Consider the following 12,367-nt stretch of genomic DNA (forward strand, 5'->3'; position numbering starts at 1 on the left):
TTAGAATTATTGACTGTCAAGCCCAGTCAGTACAGCAGAAATATTCCACACAGATCATTGGTTGAAACGTACAGTACAACAGTTGTGAGTACACTGTCACAAGAGACACCTGCTTGAATGGTAACAAGTGCAGTAGATCCATCAAACCCTATTGCAACAAACCAGAGCACTGAATACAGTCTGAGAAAGATGAGAAAATATCGGAACAGAGAGCACAGATGTTAAAGTACACAAGAAGCTTCTACAGTAACTTCTCTCCAGAGTCATTACTCCCATTAGAGAGCCAGGAAATCTGAACTGCTGCTCGCCACCTGGAACTTTCCTTCTGCTTCACAGCGACTGGCATCAGGCTTTTATTTCCAGACCTGAGTCACTGCACTTTTGCTTGAATGGGGGCAAGGAAGACACCCCGGCTAGCAGACCTCACTTTCCCAGACCTGTATGGACAAACAGCTTGAGACAAAAAGCCTTGCCTGTAAAAAGCCCACACAAAATGAAAACAGAAACAAAACAGAGCTAGAAAAACAAACAGAAAAAACATGGTTTTATGCAGTCTGCAGGAAAGCTATAGTCAATGGATCGGTATTGGTCACATGACAATTAATTAAGGCTTTGACTACCGGTCTTCTACATGCACATTTTATATACATACAACCGTGTGTGTGTGTATAAATTATTTTATTTTTCTTGTTCTAAGCAAGAAAATATTTTCATGCATTTGCTTCCCATAGTATTCACAATACTTGGATCGTATTCTGTTCAAGGACTTCTGGAGAGGGATGGGTCAATTTGCTATCCATCTGGAAAAGGCCTCACCTCCAGAAAGGTCATTGGTGCCTGACAGTGGCGCTGGCCCCCCACTTCACAGTCATACACCCAAGCAGAAGGTGTCACCCCAGAGCCTGACAGTACATTGGTTCTGTAAACATAGTAATCCTTGGATTATAAATACTTTATTAAAGCTAACATACCTCAGCTTTTAGCTCATAATTGCCCATGAGTGCCTTAATGAAATAGACACCTAAAGAGAACTTCCCCATACCATTTCAACCTCACAATCCACGATAACCAAGACAATAAATAGATAGAAGGAGCAGAAAATGCATTCACACAGCTCATGTACAGGATGCTTAGGAAATGTCACCTAGAGACAGGGTATTCAAGAGACCGAGACTTCTCTCAGCTCAAGCTAAGTCTTCACTCAGCCCCACGGGAAGCTGTGCAAAATACAATGATTATGCCCTGACAGATATGATTAGAAGACAATTTTTGGTCCTGGGTATGTTAACAAGAGAGGGTCAAGCTAATGAGTTCAGAGGCAAACTTTTGTGACTGGATTTAGTTTTAGTTACAGAAAGTGCTGTACACTGCTTTAGGCCAGGTGCACAGAAGCTTAAAAAAAGACAAAGATCACAGTTAAATGTCTCAGTCTTCAGATGGGGAATGTCTGAAAGGAGCAGTCACATTACTTTCTCATATGCAGTGCATCCTGAAATTTGGTATTATGTATCGGGCGTGAAAGCCTTTCTTGTTAATGGTGTCATCTGTGTGAAACCGAATCATGATGGAATCCCCTGCAGAGTAGATTTCTTCCAGAGGCTGCAGAAAAGGAAGACTGAGTGCACTCTTTCCGGCTTGGGTACTTGTCAGGCCAGTTTGGACTGCTCATCATTCCCTCTGCACTGCTCAGCTTATGCTCACAACCAGCTTGAGAAAAACAGAGGGAGATCATGAGACAGAGGAATCAAGGTAGGTCTCATACAGGAACTGCATCACTGAAATGGCCTACATGCTTCTTCCCGCCCACTGAGACCCTAAGCATGGCAGAACTAGGGGAGGCTTTGGTCACTGGAGAAAGTCTTTCAGGATTACTGCCCAATTCTGCTGGGTTTGTCCCCAGGAAGGCCTATATGTTTGGCATCCCCTGGTGCAGCCGCACTAGCTGGCTGAGTTAACTGGTCAGCTGGTGAAAGAAACCAGTTTATTCCCCTGGGCCCCATTAACCTCATCTGCACCCTCACTCCCAAATGTGTTCTCCTGCTCCTCTGTCTCCTCTGCCCTGCTCCCGGTGACACGGTCTCCAACCCTGCCACCGTGTTGACTGGGAAAAGGATGGAGCTGAAAACAAGCCCTGTTTTTCCTTCCCCAAAGTAGTTTTGCAGCTAGCAGGGGCTTTTTCAGGGCCCCAGACTGGTACGGCACTTGGCAGCACAAACTAGCTTCCAACATAGGCCTGAAGCACTCTTTGTGTTTGTGGTAGCTCATCTTTCCTGACTGCAGAGAGCAGGGACCTACCTTCTTTACAATTGTGGCCATTTTCATGCAGCATAAAGCCATTTCTGCACTGGCATACGTAGCTTCCAAAAGTGTTGATACATTCATGCTGGCAACCACCATTGTCTTTGGAGCATTCGTCCTTGTCTGGGCAAGATCAAACCAATAAATACTGAGTTGCCAGTGAGAAGCAGACTACCGCCGTCACCAGCCTTGAACCCCATATCCAGACTGGGGAATACAAACACAAGCCTCCAACCCCTATTGCTGGATTCGTCCAGTCACCACCTTATTAACCCATACAGAGTTTTCTTCAACTGTTTCTCATTCCATAAGATGCATCACAAAAGTGCATTACATAGCGCAGGTTTTGAATTATTAAAGACTCCTTATCTAAAAGAAACCTACAGCAACACCTCTTTCTTTTCAAATAGGGACCAGGATAGGAATCACACAAATTCACTAGCCTAGAAAAAAGTCTGCTGGTCAATCTCTGCATTTTCAAGTTTGTAAAGGCTCTGATGAGCCTCTGTCTTCAGGATGCTCTTTTCAAGAGCACAAGCAAACAGAGAAGATAATCTAAGGTATGAGCTGCTATCTGAAGCTGAAAAAAGAAGACTATTCTTAATGACACCAGAGACAGAGAGAATTTCTAGGACCGGGTTCCCCTTTGCTTCCATTGAGGAGGGACAAGAAGCACACACCTGCCAAGAAGAGGCATTGGACTCAGAACAGAGCATTTCAGAGAGAGGGGACAGGGGCTTGACTGACAGGGAAAGAAAATATCCATATACGCATACACACTCCTCATTTCCCTTAATTCTCTTTTGTCAGTGTTCTTAGCCCATTCCCTTGTTGCCCTAGTCTTCCAGCAGGAATGTGTTTATTGGAATAGTAGGGTTTCCATTTAATTTAGGTAAAATAATGAATCCCACCTTATTCAAGAGCCTAGTGGTATTGAATGAACTTCAGCAGCTTCCCAAATTAAGGAAGAGCGATTTCCAGAGGAGGAAGTGAAACCTGAATGCTTTGTTCAGAACCCATCCTGTCCTTGGCAGGGCAGAGAATGGGCTCTTTTCATGGTTATTTGCTTTATCCTTGAAGAACTACCTCTTTATTCATTTCTATTTTCTTTCAAAGGCAGCCCTAGGGAAGGGAGGGATGGGACACCTATTAAGGATGGAGAACACCTACTATTTTGCAAAACTGGCTGAGGAAAGAAGTCCATTTATAACAGAACAACGTTAATTCTCCACTCCCTGGAGAAAGAAGATTCAGACTTCAAGCAGAACAATCAGCATTACTGGCCTATTATACCAAGGGTCGGGAAACAACCAGAAGCTCCACCAGCAAGTCAGGCTCCTCTGGCTTGTACCCGAAGGATTTACCCAGTCCCAAGTTAGCCAATAGTCACACTTCTGAGATGCAGGGGTTGTTACGTACATCATTGCCTTCCAGATCAAACACTTCAAACTGCAGAGAGATCCGGTATTGAGCTGGAGCTACCACCTGCCAGATGCAGTTTTGTTAGTAGGATATTCCTTGGGCCATCCAGGGCTAGTAATGGTCCCGTTGAGCTTGGTGATGAAGCCCCCACAGGCAGCTGGAGAGGCCATAAATGAACACAAGGTTTGCTTAGTTTTATTCAGACACAGAGCAGGCCATGCTGTTAGCTGGGAAATGAGTCAGACCCCAACTGGTGGCACATTTCAAATCCCAGCCTGCAGAACAGGTAGAAAATGTTAGGAGTTGCAGAGAAGGCAGAAACCTTACCTGCTACAAACCATCAGTGAAACACACAGCCAGGTAGCAGCCCTACGAGTCACTTAAACTGTGTCATATTGAACTGTATTTTACTCTACAGCCTTGGGCTTACCATGGATCACTTGATTTAACATGCACAATACAGTTGTAATGGTCAGCTTAGTAAATGCAACCACACGCAGTCTGACAAACCTTATTAAGCTTAACAGGAAGGATTAGAGGACAATGGAATCTCCTCGGGAAGACACTCCTGTCAGCTCTTTGGTGGCTTATTTCAAGCAGACTGCATTTTCACCAGGGAAAATTGAAGGTAAAATCAGAGACTTAGCTTTACTCTCTCATGTCCTTTAAAAATTCAGGACATCTCAGGTCCACCCTCGAGAGAGGGAATGGTTTTTAACCTTAAAGAAATTGACCTCGGTTTGCTCTTTTGATGCAAAGTTCTACTTGTTACAATGCATTTTTTCCGTGCTGTTTCTTTGGAGTAATGAGATATGGCCAGATCTTCAAAATCCACGAGGTTAAAATCCTCTGTGCTTTGTTCCTGGCATAATATTGCATTTAGAGAATTAACACAAGGGGGCAGCTTCAATGCAAAGAAGTGCAGCAAGTGTTTTATGGACTTGATAGAGCAAAGAGTAATATGAAATCAAGAGTGTCGTAGAACCTAACAAAACAAAAATTGCACAAAGCATTTGGAGTTTCACCCAAACTTTCCAACTCCTTTGCTTATTACTCTTAGCACCTCACAAGTTTTAGCAGAGGTAGAACAACCACCTCATCTGGGGGACAATGTGGTTGCATTTACATTTCCCTCCATCAGAGTGGGCAACGCTGTCTAGGCTATCTACCCACACAAACCACCTGTGTTCTGCACGAGAGCAGGTAGCAGTGACAGAAAGGGGAGCCCCACTGTCCTTTCCACAGATCTGCACCTGCTGCTGTCTGCTCCGTAACAAAGACATGCTCTGCGCTGAGAAGGCAGGATAGCATTAGGCATCCAGCCTAAGGAAGCCAGACCAGGAGCTTTAGCTGTCAGCTTCCAATGTTCCCCCTACCCCACGTGGTGTATCATGGGAGATCTGCTCTGACCAAGGACAACAGTTTTTAGAGGGATTTAGCAGTAGACAGAAACACAGAATTTCTAGGTTGGAAGAGACCTCAAGATCATCGAGTCCAACCTCTGACCTAATGCTGACAGTCCTCCACTAAACCATATCCCTAAGCTCTACATCTAAACGTCTTTTAAAGACCTCCAGGGATGGTGACTCCACCACCTCCCTGGGCAGCCCGTTCCAATGCCTCACAACCCTTTCAGTAAAGAAGTTCTTCCTAACATCCAACCTAAAACTCTCCAGGCACAACTTTAGCCCATTCCCCCTCGTCCTGTCACCAGGCACATGGGAGAACAGACCAACCCCCACCTCACTACAGCCTCCTTTAAGGTGTCTGTAGAGAGCAATAAGGTCACCCCTGAGCCTCCTCTTTCTCCAGGCTGAACAAGCGCAGCTCCCTCGGCCACTCCTCATAGGACTTGTTCTCCAGGCCCCTCACCAGCTTTGTCACCCTTCTCTGGACTCTCTCGAGCACCTCCACGTCCTTCTTGTAGCGAGGGGTCCAAAACTGAACACAGCACTCAAGGTGCGGCCTCACCAGAGCTGAGTACAGGGGGACAATCACTTCTCTAGCCCTGCTGGCCACACTGCTTCTTATACAAGCCAGGATGCCGTTGGCCTTCTTGGCCACCTGAGCACTCTGCTGGCTCATATTCAGCCGACTGTCCACCATCACTCCCAGGTCCTTCTCCGCCTGGCAGCTTTCCAACCACTCATCTCCCAGCCTGTAGCTCTGCTTGGGATTATTGCGCCCCAGGTGCAGGACCCGGCACTTGGCCTTGTTGGACTTCATGCAGTTGACCTCAGCCCATCGGTGCAGCCTATCCAGATCCTCCTGCAGAGCCTTCCTACCCTCAAGCAGATCGACACACACACCTAACTTGGTGTCATCTGCAAACTTACTGAGGGTGCACTCAATGCCCTCGTCCAGATCATCGATGAAGATATTAAAGAGGACGGGCCCAGCACCGAGCCCTGGGGGACGCCACTAGTGACCAGCCTCCAACTGGATTTGACTCCATTCACCACGACTCTTTGGGCCTGGCTATCCAGCCAGTTTCTAACCCAACGAAGCATACGCCAGTCCAAGCCAAGAGCAGCCAGTTTCTTGAGGAGAATGCTGTGGGAAACTGTGACAAAAGCCTTGCTGAAGTCAAGGCAGACCACATCCACAGCCTTTCCCTCATCCACCACGCGCGTCACTTTGTCATAGAAGGAGGTGAGGTTTGTCAAGAAGGACCTGCCTTTCATAAACTCATGCTGACTGGGCCTGATCACCTGCTTGCCCTGCAAGTGCCACGTGATGACTCCTAAGATAATCTGCTCCATGAGCTTCCCTGGCACTGAGGTCAAACTGACAGGCCTATAGTTCCCCGGGTCAGCCCTCCGGCCCTTCTGGTAGATGAGCATCACATTTGCTAGCCACCAGCCAACCGGGACCTCCCCCGATAGCCAGGACTGTTGATAAATGATGGATAGGAGCTTGACCAGCTCCTCTGCCAGTTCTCTCAGTACCCTCAGGTGGATCCCATCCAGCCCCATCGACTTGCGCACATCCAAGTGCCGTAGCAGGTCGCCAACCATTTCTTCATGGATAGTGAGGGCCACATTGTGCTCCCCATCCCCTTCCGCCAGCTCAAGGTACTGGGTATCCAGAGAACAACTGGTATTGCCGCTGAAGACTGAGGCAAAGAAAGCATTAAGCACCTCCGCCTTCTCCTCATCTATTGTAACAAGGTTTCCCCCCCGCATCCAGTAAAGGATGCAGATTCTCCTTAGTCCTCCGTTTTGCACTGATGTATTTGTAAAAAGATTGTTTGTTGTCTTTAACAGCAGTAGCCGCATCGAGCTCCAGATGAGCTTTGGCCTTTCTAATTTTGTCCCTGCACAGCCTTGTAACATCCTTATAGTCCTCCTCAGTGGCCCGCCCTTTTTTCCCCCCTAAAGATTATAAACCCTCTTTTTTTCTCCTAAACTCAAGCTGCAACTCTGTTGAGCCAGGCCAGTCTTCTTCCACACAGCCTCATCTTTGGGCACGTGGGGACAGACCGCTCCTGCGCTATTAAGATTTCCTTCTCGAAGAGCACCCAGCCTTCCTGGACCCCTCTGCCCTTCAGAACCACCTCCCAAGGGACTCTGCCAACCAGTGTCCTGAGCAGCTCAAAGTCAGCCCTCCAGAAGTCCAATACAGCAGTTTTACTGGTCCCCTTCCTGGCCTCGCCGAGAATAGACAACTCCACCATTCTGTGGTCACTCTGCCCAAGACAGCTTCCAACCACCACATCTATCACCAGTCCTTCTCTGTTTGTGAAGAGAAGGTCTAGCAGGAAAACAGGGAGAGCGGTGTCAGGCCCCGAGGCAGGCCTCGAACCTGTGACCCTGAAGGCTCCTGCCCAGGTAGGACGGGGTTATGTGAGCACCTCTTGCCACTGGGCTAATGACACCTCCACCCAAGGGGGATGAAGCTCAACACTCAAGGGGGATGAAGCTCCCAGTGATCAAGTAACTACAGCGGACATGTAGCCTGGTAGAACAGGAACACCCCAAGTCAAGCAAGTTCACTCTGATGCTGAGTATCTACCTTTCTCCAAGGCTGCAACCTAATTATCTCCGTAAGTTAATTATATTCCCAGTCTCCCCACCAACACTTCCTTTTACCTACCAGAAGTTCCCTGGAGTTCAGATGGGAATCTGTAGCGTCACTAATCAGCAACAGCTTTACTCCTCCCTCTAATCAGGGACGTGCCAGTCCCTACCCTACACCAGTGTCCCTGTTGTGAGCTCAGAACTTGCAACAAGCAAGAACGCCTCCAGGAAGGCTGCACATAGCAGCAGTCCCAGCTCCAGAACGTTACCTGAAAGTGCTGTCCCTAGTGACAGAGCCAAGGCTCCCAGTCCTCACATCCCTGGATGCCACCAACTCATTCTCATACACAGCGTGGTCTCCAGTGACCTGCAACAACAGACCAGGCACTGTGGCTGCAGTAAAGCCAGGCTGCAGAACAGTGCTTGGCCTCCAGAAGCCTGTAGGGTGCCCACTAAACAGCCAAAGCCGCCTCAGGCTTCTCCAGGTCTATCTGGAGCTCGCAGTCCTGCCTGGTGACAGCTGCAGCTCTTACCTGAAAAGTAGTGCCACAGGCAGAAAGTGGGAACTGGTACACAACAAAGGCACTGTTCTCCACTACAGGGGTGCAGCCAGCACTGGGCCCACTGGCCAGATGCACAGAGTCCAGGATAACAGGTGGCAGGGTCACATCCCGAGAGACAGCAATGGAAAACTGGCCATCTGGTGTGCAGTGAGCTGTCACTGGAGGAAAACAGTCAGCTTTGAGTTCAGGGAGAAACAGCCCTACACATTACAGCAGAGACAAGAGCAGCAAGTACTGCAGGTCCTCCTGCCTCTAATCCCCAGAGCACACACTGAGCACAACAACGTGCAACTGCAGCCAGCTCTATAGACTTGTGCCCCACAGTAACACTGATCCTGGCCCTAAAGCCAGCTCTGTTGCAATAATCAAAGCGACTGGACACTTCCATGAGGCAGTATCCTTGACAGCCAAAACCACAACCCTAAGCCACCTGTGGGCCTGCTATGCACCAACCCTGCTCTGCCAAGGAAAGGAAGCTTCCCAGCCAGCAGCTCCTCCAGGAGGGGAGAACAGGGGCCTACACTTACCCGTGTTGCCATAGTAGCAAGTCTTCACCCTGTCCCTGGGGTTGTAACAACAGCCCCGTGCTTCACAGTCTCCCTGGCTGACAGGGGAGGAGGCACAGGGCAGCCGGTCCTGGCTGCGGACAGCAGAGCAGACACTGCTGCTTGGGGCATCCAGGGCTGCAAGAGGTAGCATAAGTTTTCAGAAAGAGCACAGGAACAGTAGGGGTATGTGTGTGTGTGACAAAAACACAGAGGGCAGTGGTGTAAGCTGTCCTGATGACTCTGCATATAAGTCAAGGGAAGTTTCAAGGACTCAGGTGAGAGTCAAACACATGGCCCAGAGCTGGCTGAGGCACAAGTGCCCAGCAAGCTGGGCTCCTGCATCCGCATCCTTCCCCAGGGAGTCTCCTGGGCAGCCATGAGCTCCCCTTCCCAACCCCAGGCTGACTTGGAGCAGCCACTAGGCACAGGCAGGGTTTCCTAAGGAGCTGTCAGAGTCTTACCAGGAAGGTCCACAGGGCACCTGAGCAGCTTCTCTTCCTGAAGAACCCTTTGCCCAGTTGCATCTGTGCCTTCAAGCCCCACAATCATGAGGTAGTTGCCATCCTGGGGGAGAACCACACCAGTCAGGGCAGCCAGAGCAGCAGTAAGCACAGCCCCAGCACGGTCCCTGGGGTCACTCACCCATTCAAAGACATAGCAGCTGGTGTAGGAGACTGACACTTTCCTGGAGCCATCTGGAGCCCCCAAAACCCAGAGCCCACAGCCAGAGTCATTGTGCAGGGCATGTGCCTTCCCCTCAGTGTCTAGAGGAAAAGCAGACAGCAGCAGGGGCTTCAGCATGCCACACCAAAGACAGGGACCTGCAATAACGCCAACTTTCTGTAGGAAACAGGGGCCCAACCAGCAGAGGAACACAAGGGAACCCAGCAGCCAGGGCCACCTAAACCTTGCCCACGAGGGCTGGGTCTTATCATCAGCTCCCAAGTCACGCACAAAGCACCGAAGCTGTTAGCACTTCACATCATAGCCAGCCCTTCTCTTCTCATTCCAGCCATACCTCTGCACTGTGTAAAGACAGCAGCAGCCAGAAGGCCCCTTGACATCGCTCTCACTTACCCCAAGCAGTCAGCACAAAGGAAACATTCCCTTCCCAGCCCACGGGTAAGGTGAGCTGCAAGCTATCTTGACCACAAGCCAGCAGGCCAGGTTCATCAAGAAAGCTACCCTGAGACCCCACAACCAAAGCAAAGGGACCAAGCAACCCCCAGAAGAACAGAGCTCCACACACAGGCCTAGCCTGCCCTACAACACCCATCCTGCTCTCCTGCTGAGGACCATGAAGCACCTGCTCCTAGTCTGGCCTTTTAAGTTGTGGAGCCAGCTGGGACCACCAATTCCTGGCGTGTCCAGGTGGACCCAGCCCAGCAGTTTAACACCTTCTATTGCTCTCACCTGGCTCTGAATTGGTCACAGGCTGTTTGCATCCCTTCCAGCAAACCAACAGGTAGGAGCTGAGCTTATGTCAAGAGATGTGTTTGCGTTCACATCACAGAGCTGAGCGTGGCTCATCCGTGCAATTTACTCTGGAGCCTCAGAAGAGCCTTCAAACTCCTTTTCTGACCCTGACTTCTTCCCATCACCAGAAGAATCCAGGAGATGTGCCCATCCAGGAGATGTACCTTCTTTTCCCCATGGACCCTACTGCTGCTTTGATTACTTATTACACCACAGAAGTGCAAAAAGCCAAGTGTCAATGCTCTTTTTCTCTTTTAAAGGTGCCACTGCTTCAAATGCTAGACACAGGGTGCTGACATGGAAGCACAGAACAATGCTCCACATGAAACCTCTGGAAAACTAGGAAGCTCAGGGAGCTTTGCACAAGCAAAAAGAGGCGATGCCCTTGAATACTCCCAACTCTGGACTGCAGCCCTCTTTGCAGTGCAGCTTGTGTGGGGATAGCTGCAGGACTGTTCCAGGGCAGGCTGTTGGGTGACAGGCCCATGCACTCTGTGGGACATTGACCCTCAGAAGCTGACTGGTTTCCTTTGGGAAGCCTAAAATGGCCCAGAAACACAGATAAGGGTGAACCTCCGTGATCCCAGGGAACATTTTGCCTGCCAGTACCCACTGCCTGCCCATAAATGCAATGCATCTCACACCCTCGCACATACAGTCTTTCCCTTGCAACATGTCAGCCCTTCTGCTCTCGGACTAAAAGTACTGCTCCACAAAGCACAAGACCTTCTCAGCAGCTTTGCACAGCTGGGATTGAGGGAATGGATCCTGACAGGCTGCCTGCTTTTGAGCAGCCCTCATGAACTACTCGTGCCCTCCCCAGCACCTCCTGGGCACTGGGCAGCCATGGTGGAGAGGCACTGGGGAAAACATTTGGACTTTGGCAGGGAGGGAAGCTTCAACCTCAGCTAGCACCCTTTTCCACAAAAGGCTGGTCCAGATGATCTTTCAAAGTCCCTTCTAATGTGGACTGCTGTATAAGCCTGTGATCTCTGTAGAAACTGATGTCATACGGAGAGGTGTGCCAAGAAACCTTGCCCAAGTCTCACAGCCACTGTGAACACCTGAATGGTGTACTTGACTGGATTATTTGCTGATAATTAGGATAACGAAAACAAATAAATAAAGTACTTTGGAGTTAAAGAGACAGTTTTCATTAAATTTTAACTCGCCAATAGTTTGTTTATGCCAATAGGAAAAATATTTACAGGTACTTGAAGAAAACTTGATTTGAAAAAACAGCTGGAGTGCTGTCGACTCACCACAGCAATACCTGTGCTGAGAACAGTTTCAGTTAAGTTCCCTTCCCCAGTTTTGGCTCCCCAAAAGCGAGCCTTTGGACCTTTGGGACTCTAGTGCCAGTTGATGGAGGGGTACTCAGCACTGCCATATCCCCTCAGCTTGAGATGCCAAACCCCAGATATGATCTCCTCACCTTCACACTAAATAAAAGACTGTCCACCCAACCTCTTGGAAGATGAGAGCCAAGGCTACAGCCTGCAGCATTGTGCAGATCAGCTGTTCACAGAGGTGTACCACAGTTGACACACTGTCCCCAGAAGCCAAAAGGCATCTGCAGACAGCAGGGATATCCACACGGAGCATCCTGTGGAAGAGGAGTGCTGGCTGCATAGTGGGCACGGGTGGCACTGGCAGTGTCACCTTCTGAACCAAGGTCCAAGAAGAAAAGGAGCAGACAGGAAGCCTGCAAGAGAATCTGCATAGTTATGCTATTTTCTTCAAGCTTAAGCTTTATTTTAGAAAGAAGAGGCAAAGCTATGACACTGTTAGCCCTTTATTTGAAAATCCCAAATGCCTGCCACCAAAGGATTTAAGACAAAGTTCCTGGAGAAGATGGAGGGAGGGGCTTTGAGCTTGGCTTCCCTGCACTTTCACGTGGATGGAGAGGAACAACCAGCCCTGCGTACTCATGGCTTCTGCAAGTAGAAGCAAGCACCCAGAAAATAGTGTCACTTGGATGACATGAAAATGCCCATGGCTTCCCTCGGGCAAAGGTCGGTGTGACTAATTGTCTGAGTTT

At 49.2% G+C, this 12,367-nt stretch overlaps 1 protein-coding gene across 4 annotated transcripts; it reads right to left on the bottom strand.

Moving 5' to 3' along the window:
• Window positions 1–990: 990 nt before the first annotated feature.
• On the bottom strand, window positions 991–10,161 carry LOC137859215 (zona pellucida sperm-binding protein 4-like). 4 transcript variants are annotated; one of them, XM_068688005.1, is made up of 7 exons: window positions 9,928–10,161; window positions 9,493–9,614; window positions 9,312–9,414; window positions 8,830–8,985; window positions 8,273–8,460; window positions 8,009–8,106; window positions 991–1,707 (listed from the first exon to the last, which is right to left on the bottom strand). In XM_068688005.1, the coding sequence occupies exons 1-7, from the start codon at window positions 10,124–10,126 to the stop codon at window positions 1,698–1,700; spliced, it is 876 nt and encodes a 291-aa protein (XP_068544106.1). In that variant the 5' UTR covers window positions 10,127–10,161; the 3' UTR covers window positions 991–1,697. The 4 variants fall into 4 exon arrangements, with proteins under 4 accessions (XP_068544106.1, XP_068544105.1, XP_068544103.1 ...); XM_068688004.1 differs by lacking the exon at window positions 991–1,707 and adding an exon at window positions 3,817–3,877; XM_068688002.1 differs by lacking the exon at window positions 991–1,707 and adding an exon at window positions 3,929–3,995.
• Between the last annotated feature and the right edge of the window lie 2,206 nt (window positions 10,162–12,367).

The sequence above is a fragment of the Anas acuta genome, chromosome 7 (assembly GCF_963932015.1).
Source record: "Anas acuta chromosome 7, bAnaAcu1.1, whole genome shotgun sequence".
Taxonomy (NCBI): Eukaryota; Metazoa; Chordata; class Aves; order Anseriformes; family Anatidae; genus Anas; species Anas acuta.